This window comes from Cnephaeus nilssonii (assembly GCF_951640355.1).
Source record: "Cnephaeus nilssonii genome assembly, chromosome: 4".
NCBI lineage: Eukaryota > Metazoa > Chordata > Mammalia > Chiroptera > Vespertilionidae > Cnephaeus > Cnephaeus nilssonii.
Window position 1 is genome coordinate 85,112,957 of NC_137075.1, and position 14,928 is coordinate 85,127,884.

The 14,928-nt window shown below is 41.6% G+C and overlaps 1 protein-coding gene across 18 annotated transcripts in view; it reads left to right on the top strand.

The window, feature by feature from the left end:
- SIPA1L1 (signal induced proliferation associated 1 like 1) overlaps positions 1–14,928 on the top strand; it is a 333,288-nt gene that overhangs the window by 191,609 nt on the left and 126,751 nt on the right. For all 18 annotated transcript variants that reach the window (XM_079768725.1, XM_079768716.1, XM_079768714.1 and 15 more), the window contains one exon: positions 7,516–9,317. In XM_079768725.1, coding sequence (XP_079624851.1) covers positions 7,820–9,317 — 1,498 coding nt within the window. In that variant the 5' untranslated portion in view covers positions 7,516–7,819. The remainder of the gene's footprint in view (positions 1–7,515; positions 9,318–14,928) is intronic.

Consider the following 14,928-nt stretch of genomic DNA (forward strand, 5'->3'; position numbering starts at 1 on the left):
TTAAGCTCTTGGTCCTTGGATGATATTTTAAAATCTGCTCCTACTGTTGATACTAATCATGATTAATAATGATTTGGATATTAGAGCTATGCTTAGAAGGCACTTCATGTTCACCCATTTTTCTTACTGACATTATGTTCTGCTCTCTTCCGAAACTAAATGCAAATGTGCTTTTCAAGGGCCCTTAGTTCTTTCTGGACTATACATATTCAAATGGGAGAGCCAGGACATCTTGAATGAGCCCGTTTTGTGACGTTCTGTCTTACTGAACTTCTGGTTTCCTGCATCCTGGTCTTCTTTTCCCAGTTAGAGGATAGGGACTGAGGGTGGAATTGTCCCTCTTGTCAGCTCCTGATAGTGACCGCCTCAGAGCAGGCACTCACCAGTGCTCAGAAGCCCTCCTCATGGCTAGAGGTGGCTTAGTGATGCAGATTCGCAGCCCAGCTCATCATATGTGAACCCCAGGCAGTCTTTGTGGCTTACCTAATTTCAGTCTGACTTAACCAGTTCAGGCATCTGGACCTCAGAGGAGACGGGCAATACCACTAGACTCTTCCTCTCCAGGTCAGATACACGGTTCCCGTTCCTTCCGCCTCAGAGCACTTTATAATGCTTTCCAGCGGGTTGCCTTAGAAGTCCAAATGGTGACATTCTTTGCGCTTAGCCCGAATCTCTGCAGAAGGAGGATTGTGGGACAAAAGGTGAGGTGCCCCAGGAAAAGCGGAACAAGGGGTGATGGCTTAGTCTCTGCTTTGTTTAGGCAGCCTCCCCTGGTTTTGCCAGGTTCTTGCAGCCTAATGAGATGAGAGACTCTTGGGTACAAGGGGACTTTTATGTCAATACTAGAGGCCCGGTGCACAAAATTCATGCACTGGGGGTTCGGAGTGGGGAGGAGGTCCCCTCAGCCCGGCCTGCGCCCTCTTGCAGTCCGGGACCCTTTGCTCCTTACCCTCCCGCCTGCTCACTCCTTACCACTTGGCTTGCTGCTCCTTAGCAGCAGGCTCCTTACCGGCAGGCTCCTTACTGCTCAGCTTGCTGCTCCTTAGCGCTGCTGTGGAGGCTAGAGAGGCTCTCGCCACCGCTGCTGTGCTTGCCAGCCGTGAGCCTGGCTTCTGGCTGAGCTGTGCTCCCCCTGTGGGAGCGCACTGACCACCAGGGGACAGCTCCTGCGTTGAGCGTCTTCCCCCTGGTGGTCAGTGCGCATCATAGCGACTGGTCGTTCTGGTTGTTCCCCCTTAACGGTCACTTTGGCTTTTATTATTCCCCCTTAACGGTCACTTTGGCTTTTATTATATAGATTAAGTGTAAAGAAAGCATCTGTAAATGAGAAAGTACATCTATGAAGTAGTTATTTAAATCATGTAAATATTGTTTTGTTTTGTTTTTAAATGTTTGCCATCAGTGTATTGATTGCCTTTTATTTTATTTATTTATTTCTTTTTAATTTTATTTTTAAATATATTTTATTGATTTTTCACAGAGAGGAAGGGAGAGGGATAGAGAGCTAGAAACGTCGATGAGAGAGAGACATCGACCAGCTGCCTCCTGCACACCCCCCACCGGGGGATGTGCCCGCAACCAATGTACATGCCCTTGACCGGAATCGAACCTGGGACCTTCCAGTCCGCAGACCGACGCTCTACCCACTGAGCCAAACCGGTTTCGGCAAAATCATGTAAATATTGTTAATCTTATAATCTTTAGTACTCTATACTTAATGTAGCCCTCTTTGATTCCATTTTAATCAGGGGATTAAGCGCAAAATTATCTCATTGGAAGAACCTGCCATCTGTTGAATTTTGACTTGTTCAGTGGTTTGAATGGTTGGAGTTGAAGGTTTAACATAGTGCAGTATTTTACAATTAGTATTCAAATGTTTGTTCATTGCACCACATTCCCAGATCATATTTTATTGTCTTTTTTAAGCAACAGAAAGATGGGTTTATTTTTTTTCTCCTAAGTCTTTTCTTCGGATTATAAAAGTTACACTCACGTCACAGCGAGCGATCGAACTCCCAGTCGGTCAAACTCCCGAGGGGACACTTTGCATATTAGGCTTTTTTATATATAACGATAAGAGATACATTTATTTGTATTCTTTATTTTGCCAGGTGTTGAATCATTTTGCTACTTATTAATAATTCCATCATGTAACTTGTTCCATACCTTCTTTTTCTACCACCCCTCTCTGCCCTCAAGCTTTCTGCCAGTTTTTCCTACTTTCCATCACCCTTGGCTTTACAAAGTATCTTCAAGCTTTAGTAGGCCTTTGAAATGTAACTTTATTTACTGAACTTTTTTAGCTAGCAGGGTAGGTGGGAGACAAGTGTTGTTCTCTCTGTTGGTTCTTACTCGGCCAAACAGGCATATTTTAAATTGTGTGTTGTTTTTTTAATCTTTAAATCTAAATGTACCTTCATCCTGTTATATATGTTTTGTATCCATAACTTCTTTATTCACTTGGTTAAGTTCAGGGCAAGTTATTTGACTCAGCTTTCAAATCAGTGTTGTCTTTTTTTGATAGTGAACATTTGGAGAGCAGGAACTAGATTTATCAACTCCGTTTTTCCCAGCTAGATTTATCAACTCCTGCTTTTTGTGGGAGGGGGAAATTCCAGTCTAAAAAGTTAGGTGCTGCTTCATAAAGCTTAAATTACCCAGGACCATGGTCGGCAAACTGCAGCTTTCGAGCCACATGCGGCCTTTGGCCCCTTGATTTTTAGCAAAGGCCAGCTTAGGAGTACCCTAATTAAGTTAATAACAATGTACCTACTTAATTAGTATAAGTTTAAAAAATTTGGCTCTCAAAAGAAATTTCAATCATTGTACTATTGATATTTGGCTCTGTTGACCAATGAGTTTGCCGACCACTGACCCAGGACATTGCACTGAGGTGTTTGTATGTGTTTCAGGCTAACTTGAGAGAGTGAGACATCCCTGTGTATGAGATGTTACTTTTATGTAAGGTGAGTGAAATCCAGGAAAGCCAAAAAGGGATATAAAGAAAATAGTTTGCCTTACTTGATTATCTTAGCTAGCCTAATGTTCAAACACTGTGAAGTTAAATTTCCATTTTAAAACAAAGTTTTCTGTTATATTCTAAAGTAAGAATACTTAGGGATATTCTAAATCTATGTATTCAACATCATAAACTACGCTGTTGTTTTTTTTTTTTTGTAAAGACTCTAATTAAGAGTGTATAGCTCTGAATTATTGGAGCATTTTGATAGTTATCATTAAACCCACCAGGTCCCCAAACAGTGAGAGTTGGCCCTGTATTTGAGGTTCTGCCAGTTAAGGAATCTAACAAAACATCATGTGAAATGTGGAAGTATTTCATGAGGAATGCTACATCTTTTTGGTGAATATGCCACATTGTATTACAAATTATTTCAGGAAAGAAACTGTAGTTGTTGTTTTTTTGTTTTGTTTTGTTTTGTTTCTCCTTCCCACATCTTATATAACCTTTAAACTGTTCTTTATACCCTTGGCACAAGGAATGTTTCCCATGTTGTTCTTTTCATTTGGTTCCTTGAATTATTTATTGTTCTCACTTCCTTAACCACCTATTCATTTCTGGGGGGAAAATGATTTTTTCACATTTTCCTTGTTAGTTAATAAATTGTAGAAAATAGATAAATAAGGAAGATATCAAATGAGCACTTGCATATATTTTATCTGGAGTTTGGGGGAGAAGATCATGAGGAGAGATTTGGAGGTGACTGCATAGAGATGAGATTGAAAGCTGACAATAGAACATCGCCAGCCAGTACTGGCTACCATGCAGATATCTTCCCAGGCGGTTTCATTATTCTGTTTTTATTAAGTTGCATAGACCACTGTGATGCAACCACGTGAACACCTGCTTTCCAGAGAAACATGTTGACTCCAGTGCTCCTAGGCCTGCTGTCACATCCTAAGGTGCTCAGGGCTCACATGCATCCCAATAGGATACCCTTTACAACCGCTTCAGAAATATACAGAACCGTGAGAGAAGTAAGCGAAGCGCATCACCCTGGAATCACCAGCTTTTATGGAGCCTCTCAGCGATACTGAGTGAGCAAAAAGCAGGAGGCAAGAGAAAATGAAGAGCCTGGTTGTCCTGGGAGGCTAGAGAGAGTTTTAGGAAAGAGGGAGGCGTCAAAGGTGTGCAAGTCTCTGAGAGTCAGAAGGACAGGATTGCTGTACACCTGGAGCTCCCCTTGAAGGGGAGGGACTGCTTTCTCAAACATCCCTAGGACCAGGTATATGGTCGATGCTCAGAAGAGAATGCAGGAAGGCTGCGGATGATTTAGGAGAGGGGAAAGCACTTCTTCCGAAAGAATGGCATTGCCCGAAAGGGATGGTAGGTTATGTTGTGATAGACTTTGAGTGATGACAAGACTTTCAACTAGCAGAATTTGAGTGGATATTCTCATTTTCTGATAGTGTTTCCAACAGCTCACTGAAACTAAAAGTGGGATTGGTATTCTAACTCAATACCATGGGATTGGTATTTCATGGACTCAATTGGTACCTAGAGCTGTAAAATCAAACAGGTAACAGGAAGTTTTTTATGTAGCCTTCTCTTTCAACAGATGGAGGTGACATGCTATAAATTAGTATTGCTCTTCTGTTTAATTCTGTTGCTTTTGCCACATTTAGTGATGCTTAGGCAGGTTTGCTGATAGTCAAGATAATTACTAATACTTGTCAGCATATGCTTCCTATTTCCATCAACCCTAAGGAATAGGTTTTAGGTGTTATTGATTTGCCACCATACAGGCATACCTCATTTTATTGCACTTTGTTTTATTGTGCTTCACAGATATTGTGCTTTTTATAAATTAAAGGCAAGTCCCGCCCCCAGCAAAAAGATTCCAGCTGGCTCTATTGCGATACTGTGTTGCAGTGGTCTGGGATGAACCTGTAGTATCTCTGAGGTATGCCTGTATTACGCATAGATAGTGTATTTTTTACTAGTAGTTTAATAAATCCACAGCATATATATTTCTAATATGCTAGTCAGTATCCAAAATTCATATTGCACCAAAATGAGTTTGATGATATAAATAAGGGTGGGGAAAGGGAGGAAGGGAAAGAGATAAAATAGGAAAGAAAGAAAGAAAATTGCCATTTAACTTAGTTGTCTGTCTTGAACCTCCTTAGTTTTAACAAGTGATTAAACTGTGGGCACTCTTCCCCCCTCTTCCCATGTGCCCATTTATAGTTTGAAATTAAAAAATAATTGACTTGTTGTTATAATAAAGATGTAATAGGAGTCTTGGCATTTCTTTTAAATTGTGAAGGAATTTTTATGTTTAAAATAAGATTTTTAAAAATCCATTAAAAATATAGGTTGCAAGCAAGTGAGATGTTCTGAAGGGAGTCCCATAGTAGTAATGGTCAAGGTTGGGCATGTCCACGTCAGTTCAATTGGCTGTATTTTAGTTCTGGCTCTTAAGTTTCCTCCTACCGTGGGTATAACTTCTCATCGCCTTAAAAAGACAGTCCTGCAACAAACTGTTTTCTAAGGGAAATGAAAACATGGCTAGAATGAGTTGTTATCATGGTGGGATTGGTGTGTTGGCCTTTTTGAGAGTAAAAGTTCAGGCAATAATAGATGATTTATCTTGATTTCTGTGAGATTGTGCGAAATGTTGAAAGCATCTGGTTTTTATAAGAATCTACTTAGAAGTCTTCTTTCTGCTAGTGTAGTCTTTCTCTGAAAGGTATTTCATCGAAATAAACAGCATATTTTTTTCCTGGTTAAAAATTAGCTCCTAAGTTCTGGTTTGGATTGTCAGGGGAGTTCCCTTTGGAGAAGGACTGGTGCTTACTCGGCATTTGGCTCAGTTGACTGGCTCCCCTCCATTCTGTGAGGGGCCCTTCTCCATTCCGAGCTGTGGCCACACGTGCTGCCTTTGGACGCAACAGTTAGCACGTTCCTCCCCTGGAAGGCTCACCGTTCAAGGGGAGCCTGTAAAGTTCTGAAGCGGAAAGGTAATCAGAGCAGTCTGACAGCAGAACTCTCCAGAAAGCGCAAAAGCCAGGTTTCATTAGGTAGCAGTGCAGAACATTATCCCTTCACAAAAGGTGGGGAAGAGGAGGGAGGGGGGTGAGAACAATTGGCATTTATCTGACCCGCTGCCCAGCCCCCAAGCCCAGCTGGAGCTGGCTGGCCCCGCATTCTGCAGGCAGCGTGCAGTTTTTGAAACACCCCAAATGTTCCAGCCTTTAAATAGCAGCGAGTCTTCTAAAACGATGCTGCGTACTGCAAGAGGAATTAAAGCGGCTGCCTCGCAGGCAGGAAGCCGACAAGCAAGATGCTTAATTATCGTGGAAGTAAGTGCTTGTTACCGCTGCGTGGAGCGGGGCGCGAGGCTCATCCTCGGGGTGTCGGCGTGATTTGTAGACAATGCAGCCCTGTCAGTGCAGTGCTGGGTCAGCAGCATCTTCCCAACGTGGATTTGGCAAGAATTTAAAGGCCACCCCTTGTGTCGTGTGCGGAGCTTGGGAGAGGGTCCTCCGCCTTTATTCCCGGGATGCACGCCACCGCGCAGGATTCTGTGCTGGGGATTTGCGCCTCTCCCTCCTGACGGCTGTGCACCGAGGAAGTTGGTCTTCAAGGCCCTCACCTGGAAGGATGCTGACCGCTCGTGGCCTCTCTTGGGGAGTGCGCGGAGGTCTCGCCACGGCAGAGGTCTAGTTTCTGCTTTCTTCATAAATTAGCGCCGAAGGGTGGGGTGGGTTGCAGTGCCTAAGGAAATGCAGACATTTTGTTAATTAGTGAGCTAGTTCCAGCTTTAGGAATAGATGAAACTGGAGAGAGCTTGGGAAGAGGCGGTGGCGAATGCCGGATTCCTTCTGAAATGTTTCTCCCTGGGGTAAGTGATCAAGTAGAGGAAAACACAGAAGCGTGCTGGATAGGGTGGCTCTCGGAAAACGCTGTTTATTTTCTCTCTGCTGTATTTACTCTTGCCAACTATGTTAAGCCTTTGTAAAAAACGAAAACAAAAACAAAAGACAAGTTAGGACTTTGAAATATGTAAGGTGTTAAAAAGTGAGTGTTGCTACATGCTAAATAAAATGACTTTTCAATTTTCAGTCTTGTTAAAAAACAGACTATGTATTGTTCAAAGTACTGAGCTCTGTGGGTTATGTCTCAAAACTTTTGGTCAGCGCAGTTGCTGGTGATATTCTGCGTTATTGGAGGTCGTTGGGGTCTGTAATTGGTCTGCCCTGGGAGTTGGAGCCTTAGTGGCCTGGAATGAGATCTCCCCACTCCCAGTTCTATGAAATAGTTCAATTAAGCTGAAGTATTAATAGTCTTTTAATATATATATACTTTAAAAGGTGGATTTTATTAAACGCATTCACTTTCTTTCAAACCTGCTTTGATAAAATATTGGGTTGTGAGCTGCGAACCACATTCATTATGGAGTCTCTTCTTTTCATGTGTCTGGTTTTGGCAATTGCATGTTTATTTTTAGATGTATTTATCAAATGCTAATGCCAATTGTCCTTCTCTTTCAGAGAAAGCATGGGATTATAGCAACCACAGAGTCCCAGTAATACAAGTTCCATTCAGTTTTTTCTGAAAGAAAGCCATCTATTAAAGTGAAGCAAAGGAACTATTGTGGATTATAATGTTCTGAAGCTCTGGATTTTCAGAAGCTTGAAAATAAGGCATCGTTTAACCTTTTAAATGAAACAGAGTAAGAAGATCTTATGCAACTGCTGTATTTGCTGGAAACCGTTCTCCAAAAGGGAAGTGCACATTTAAAGCTGGAGATGGTGGTCCTTTCCGCAGGGATTTCGGTCTGATCGCTTCCCCATCATGACCAGCTTGAAACGGTCGCAGACGGAGAGGCCTCTCGCCACGGACAGGGCCTCGGTGGTGGGCACAGATGGCCCTCCCAAAGTCCACACTGACGACTTCTACATGCGGCGCTTCCGGTCCCAGAACGGCAGCCTGGGGTCCTCGGTCATGGCTCCGGTAGGGCCCCCCCGCAGCGAAGGTCCTCACCATATCACCTCGACCCCCGGAGTCCCAAAGATGGGGGTCAGGGCTAGGATCGCAGATTGGCCCCCACGGAAGGAAAACGTCAAAGAATCTAGCCGTTCAAGTCAGGAAATAGAAACCTCAAGTTGCCTTGAGAGCATGTCCTCCAAAAGCAGTCCCGTGAGTCAGGGAAGTTCTGTTAGCCTCAATTCCAGTGACTCAGCCATGTTGAAAAGCATACAGAACACGCTGAAAAGCAAGACGAGACCATTGGAGAGCATGGACTCCCGATTCCTCATGCCTGAAGCCTACCCCAGCTCCCCCAGAAAGGCGCTTCGCAGGATCCGGCAGCGGAGCAACAGCGACATCACCATAAGTGAACTTGACGTGGATAGCTTCGATGAATGTATCTCACCCACCTACAAGACTGGGCCCTCCCTGCACAGGGAGTATGGCAGCACCTCCTCAATCGATAAGCAGGGAACGTCTGGAGAGAGCTTCTTTGACTTGTTAAAGGGCTACAAAGATGACAAATCCGACCGAGGTCCAACTCCAACCAAGCTCAGTGACTTTCTCATCGCCGGTGGGGGCAAGGGTTCTGGTTTCTCTTTGGATGTCATAGATGGGCCCATCACACAGAGAGACAACCTCAGGCTCTTCAAGGAAAGGGAAAAACCACTCAAGCGACGGTCCAAGTCTGAAACTGGAGACTCATCCATTTTTCGTAAATTACGCAATGCCAAAGGTGATGAACTTGGGAAATCATCGGATCTTGAAGATAACCGGTCAGAAGACTCCGTCAGACCTTGGACGTGTCCAAAGTGCTTTGCCCACTACGATGTCCAGAGTATATTATTTGACTTGAACGAGGCGATCGTGAACAGGCACAACGTTATTAAGAGGAGAAACACCACCACGGGGGCTTCGGCAGCTGCTGTAGCGTCCTTGGTTTCAGGACCTTTGTCCCACTCCGCCAGTTTTAACTCCCCAATGGGCAGCACGGAGGACCTGAATTCCAAAGGAAGCCTCGGCATGGACCAGGGAGACGATAAGAGCAATGAGCTTGTGATGAGCTGTCCGTATTTTCGGAATGAGATAGGGGGAGAAGGGGAGAGGAAAATCAGCCTGTCGAAGTCAAACTCTGGCTCCTTCAGCGGGTGTGAAAGTGCCTCCTTCGAGTCTGCACTCAGCTCCCATTGCACAAACGCAGGAGTGGCCGTGCTGGAAGTGCCCAAGGAGAACCTGGTGTTGCATCTGGACCGCGTGAAACGGTACATCGTGGAGCACGTGGACCTCGGCGCCTACTATTACAGGAAATTCTTCTATCAGAAGGGTGAGTAGTTCTTTCTGAAAGAGAGTACTATTTGTTGTTTTGTTTTGTTTGTTTTTAAGTTGTGTGACATAAGATTTTTATGTACTCCTTATTTTTTCTTGATGGTAAAATAGTTAAATAGGTATTTGCTGTGATGTATTTCTCTTTGTGATGTATTTCTATTAGCATTTTTATGAATTATTTTAAGGTATTAAAATGTCTTGTATATTAAATACTCTTTTTTAAAAAACACACATCTGATTTAGTGAATGAAGTATATAATCTTTGTGTAGAAGTACTTGTGTATCCTTTAAGGATAAATGTTAAAGTTGAAAATATTTTAAATATAGCTTTATATTAAGGGTTACAAAAACCATCTTAATGCTGCCTTTCTTAATTTAGCACTTTTGCAATTAGTGCAGGACCATTGCTTTTTCGCCTCAATGTTCTCATTGGTTAATGGGAACTGTAATACATTTCTCTTTGTTTCACAGGCATTTTAGTGGGAATTAATTACATTATTTGACAAAAGTCACAGAGCCAATAAGTTTCAGAGCCAGGAATCAAATTTAGATCTTCTGTATTTGAATAAAAAAAGCATTGAAGAGATAAGTACCCTCAACATGTTGGTGACTTCCTTTCTAGTCATTTTTGTTCTTGGGGGGAAATATATACATATATTGTTGGAATATAGTTTGTGTACCATTTTATCTCAGACTTTTAAGAAAGGCCCTGTGATTTGTTAAAAAGTCAGTAGTTTAAATGAACTCGTAAGAGCTTTCTAATAGTGTTTTTGAGCAGCATTATTAATTGGCGAGTGAGTTTGTCATATAAGCATCCAAGCTGGAAAACGGGATGCTGGCCAGGGAGGGACATGCACCTGTGGTCCGTGGGCTGACTCAGTAGGCCCTGTATGCAGATGACTACAGCAATGTTTGATTTCCCACTTACTGTTTTGGAGTTTTTAAATCTTATTTAGACTTATTCTTCTGAATGATATTGCATTTCTTGTACTCATTATGGCTTTAGAATAAAACTTACCCTAAGGTTATTACATGATAGACCCTATTTCAGAGGGTCTCCTATTGACCAGGAGAATCTTATCTTGTTACAAGTACATATGTCTCTTAAATATTCATGGCAATGCTTCTGGAATTAATATAATAATGAAGACCCCAATTTCATTTTTAAGCAACCTTTATTCTCTTGGGATAATTTCCTGGAGTAGATTTTAGAAATCACTTTTTCTTATACTGTCCTTTTAGCTATAGGGTTTCTCAGTGTTGCCATCTTGGCCTTTGGGGCCAGATAGTTCTTTGGAAGGAGGCTATCCTATGCATTGTAGGATGTTCAGCAGCACCCCAGGCCTTTACGCCTTGGATGCCAATGTGTGTCCCCTCCCCCTTCCCCAGTTGTGATAACCTAAAATGTCTCCAAGCATTGCCAAATATTCCTTAGGTAGTACTATTGCACCTAGCTGAGAATGCCTGATCCATTGTACCTGGGGAAAATTTTCACAGGTGTTTCTGAGCTGTCTGTGGGTGAAGGCCATCTTGCTGAAAATTGACACTTCAGATCCAACACAAGAAAGAACATATTAGTTATAATCTTTTTTATGTAGTAGTAGGTACTTTTTCCCCATTAAGCAATATGGTAACAGTAATAATGAGCATTTTCAAGCACTTATTATGTACCAGTAATTTTGCTGAACTTTTGATATGACATGCATATTCTCATTTCAACCTCTCTGCCCACTGCAGTAGGGACCGCTATTGGTGACATTTTCCAGATGAGAACACGGCTTAAGTGACATTAGTGGTTTAGCTGTCATGGAGCTAGTAATGTTGGAATCAGGATTCCACCTTTGAATCTGACCAGAGTCATGTTCTTAACCGCTGGGCTCAGCTTTCTACTGTATTACTCTAAAAGGAAGGAGTGTATTTTTATGTTTAAATCTGGTAGAAATTTGTTTAAAGGATTTTTCTCTCCAAAGTTTGGGATAAAAATTTGAATGCCTATATTTCAGAGTAATCCAGTTTAGCTCATAACACTTCATAAATTTAAAAGCTACCAATCCAAAATATTTTCTAATTTGAAGCATGGAAAAGTACCTCTTACCCAACATAATTAGAACTGGTAATTGAAAATACCTGTTAAATAGGAAATCTTTAAAAAGTGTACATATTCAAAATATTTTATTTTCATTAAAATATATAAAAGTATATTTGCCAAACTCTTGTGAGTCCCAGGGCTTTTCTTTGACAGTGATTCTACTATTTTGACGTCTATGTTTGTATTAATAGTATAAACCACAAGAGCACAAACATATACACTATCAAAGCAATCTGAACATTATAAAATCTTAGGTTTCATATTTTTTCTCATTTTTTATAGCCATCTCACCCACATCTAATCCAACAGCTTTTTTTTTAGTGACTTGTCTTTATTAAGTCTTTCCAAGGCCTTCAACTTAGATTTTAGTAGGAATGAGATTTATTTTTTGTGCTCACATTCCATAAGCTTTCATAATATTTAATTAAATTTCATAATTACAGTAACAAGTCAACTGGCATAAACAGGTTTGGAAGACACAGCCGACTCTTTGTCCAGCTGGTGGGAGCAGAAATCCCATGTGTGTGGTGCTATGGATTGCCTGCTAGTGCCATTGAGTATTCATCATCGTGGTTTACAGAGGGAGCTTGGGGCAGTATTTAATCCAGGAGGTTGGCTTAGTGAAAGGCAGTTACATAGAATGCCTGCTGTATTTTCTTGGGCCACACAACTTAGAATTTTCAACCCAAACAGGTCATTTGTCACAATATGATAATATACAGCAAGTTTTGACTATGGATAACATCATTTGAAGCTGATAGTAAGCCCCCTAAAGTATAACTGTATATTAAAATATTTAATATCTATACGTTTATCACTGTATAAAATATAATTATGTAATTCTCTCTTAAAATTTTTATATACAAATTGATTCACTGCAATTAGTGCACTAACTCATTTTTTCTAATCAGAACCTTAAAGTGAGTCAGCCCTTTTGCAGGAGTACATCAATGCCAGGTGTAATTTATCTCCCAGCAGCAGGGTATAGCGCTCCTGGCCTGGTTCTCACTCTAACCTCTTTGTCACCACCTATTTTCCATTCTTCTGTTTAATGCATTTCTGACTTCATTGTGGCTAAGTCTCTAGGGAAAACAGTATACTGTCAGCATTATATGTAAATTTTAATTGTGTTTAGCTGATGTTTTTATAAACTTCATTATTTTGAAAATTTGGTCTATAGAAGATATTTGGCTTCAACATGTAAACCCAGTCTATTGCTGCAAAGATCCTGGACCAACAGAGGAATCCCACTGTTTGCACTTATTAAAATAAGCAACACACTGTCAATGTTCTTTTTTCTGGTCCTTTTTCCTGCCCACTTCTCTTTGCTCTTTTGTAGTGTGTGTAATGTGTCTGCTGAGCCTCAGCGTGGAGTAAATGATAGTAATAATACAGCTAACATTTATTGTGTTATTACTTTGTGCTGTATGCAGACCTCCTCACTTAGTGCTCATAGGACCCCAAGTGAAGCTGTCAGTGAGATAAGCCCAAGTGATGCAACCTCAGCCTTCCTAGAGAGGCACAAACCAGGCAGTAGGAGAGCATTCAAGTTAATCTAGTCCTCTCCCTTTGAGTACATTTATGTTTTGTATTTCGCGTTTATGTACATAGTCCCTATGATCAAAGTACCAAGGAAATTTGTAAGTGGAAAATACTAAGTTATAGAATAATTGTTACCTGTAGCCAACATGGCTGATTGAGGAGACCTTTTCCTAGCCATTACTCACTTCCTTTGCTGTTCCCATACAGGATTTTTTCGTTTGCACTGACTATACAATTGCCTGTGAATGACCTTCCTGAATCCCATTCAGAGAGATGCATCAATAGAAAAGAGAGGAGCCCAGGGGTTGCCTTGGCTGTGGTGTTTGTTGCTCCATTGATCAAAATGTTAATAGGGTATCTGATTCTAGGTGGGGTGTCACTCTCAAAGTCAAGTTAGTGAAGAAGCTCTGATAGGGAAGGCCCCTCCCTGCTGCCCAGCGGCCAGGAGAAACTGCCATTATCTGGGCCGAAGCTCATTTAAGAATATTTTCCCACTCCCGAAAAGAGGGAAAACTGATGTTTGTGCACCCGATTATTCTTCTGGTAACTTTAAATCACCAGATTTGACTGTTTTTATTGTTCACCTTCCTCCTACACCTCCACCTCTCCCTACCCTCCCCCCACCCCCCATGTTTTGGAGCACACAGCCACACAAATCAAGTTCAGCAATATGCTGGGCCCCAGGATTAACCAGTTTGAGGACACCAGCAACTTGGATTTCAGCTGCTATTGTAACGTCCAGTTTTCTTTATTTAAGTCCCAACCTCTTGTAACCATTTCTTTAGAATGTGTGCGCTTAACTTAATCTGTACTTGAAGTGACAGCTTTAGCACTCTGATGTACTCTTAATTTTGTTCTCAGAAGCTATGCTTCAAGTTCCAGTTTGTTAGCAAGCGTCATTAAGTAGCTATTATATGTTCTAGTGGAGTATTGTATGGTACTGATAGAACATCAGGGACACCATTCAGCTAAGCTTATTTGTAAAAATCTTGCTTATTTTGTTCGTTTTCTTTTTTTAAGTCAATGAGTATAGCAACATTAGGCTTGAAGAAACTATTATAAGATGTCTTCTAATTCAGAGTTTTAAAAAGATAATTATTCTTTTTTTTTTTTTTTACTGTTGAGACTATTACAGATGTCCCCCATATCTTCCCCCTTTTCTCTCCCCCCGCCCCCAGTCCCCATCACCCTCCCCCTAGGCCTTCACCACATCATTGTCTGTGTCTGTGGGCTATGCATATATGCTTATATGTTCTTTGGTTAATCTCTTCCAGTCCCCCCTACACCTTTCGCCTCTGAGATGTCAGTCTGTTCCATGTATTTAATGCCTCTGGATCTGTTTAGTTCATCAGTTTATTTTGTTCATTAGATTCCACATATAAGTGAGATCATGTGATATTTGTCTTTCTCTGCCTGGTTTATTTCACGTAGTTTAATAATTTCCATGTCCATCCACACTGTTGCAAGCTGCACAGTATTCCATTGTAAATGTACCACAGCTTTTTTATCCACTCGTCTACTAATGAGCATTTAGGCTGTTTCCAGATCTTGGCTATTGTAAATAACACTGCTGTGGACATAGGGGTGCATGTATTCTTTCTGGTTGGATAAAGGTAATTATTCTATGTTTAGTTTTTGATATGCACAGTGTTATATTTCAAGTCACTCAAGTCAGCAAGTCTGTTCCACTGAACCACAATGTACTCTGTGCACTTGAACATAACAGTTAATTTCTGCCAAAATTAGTATGGAAAGGTTTAATATCTGTATACTTGATTGGTTTAATGTCCTTGCCTTTTATTTTTTACTAGAGGACCAGTGCACGAATTTGTGCACCAGTGGGATCCCTCCGCCTGGACTGTGGGATTGGGCCCAAACTGGCTATCTGACATCCCCTGAGGGGTCCTGGATTGCAAGAGGGTGCAGGCCAGGCCGAGGGACCCCACCAGTGCATGATCGGGGCCGGGGAGGAATGTGG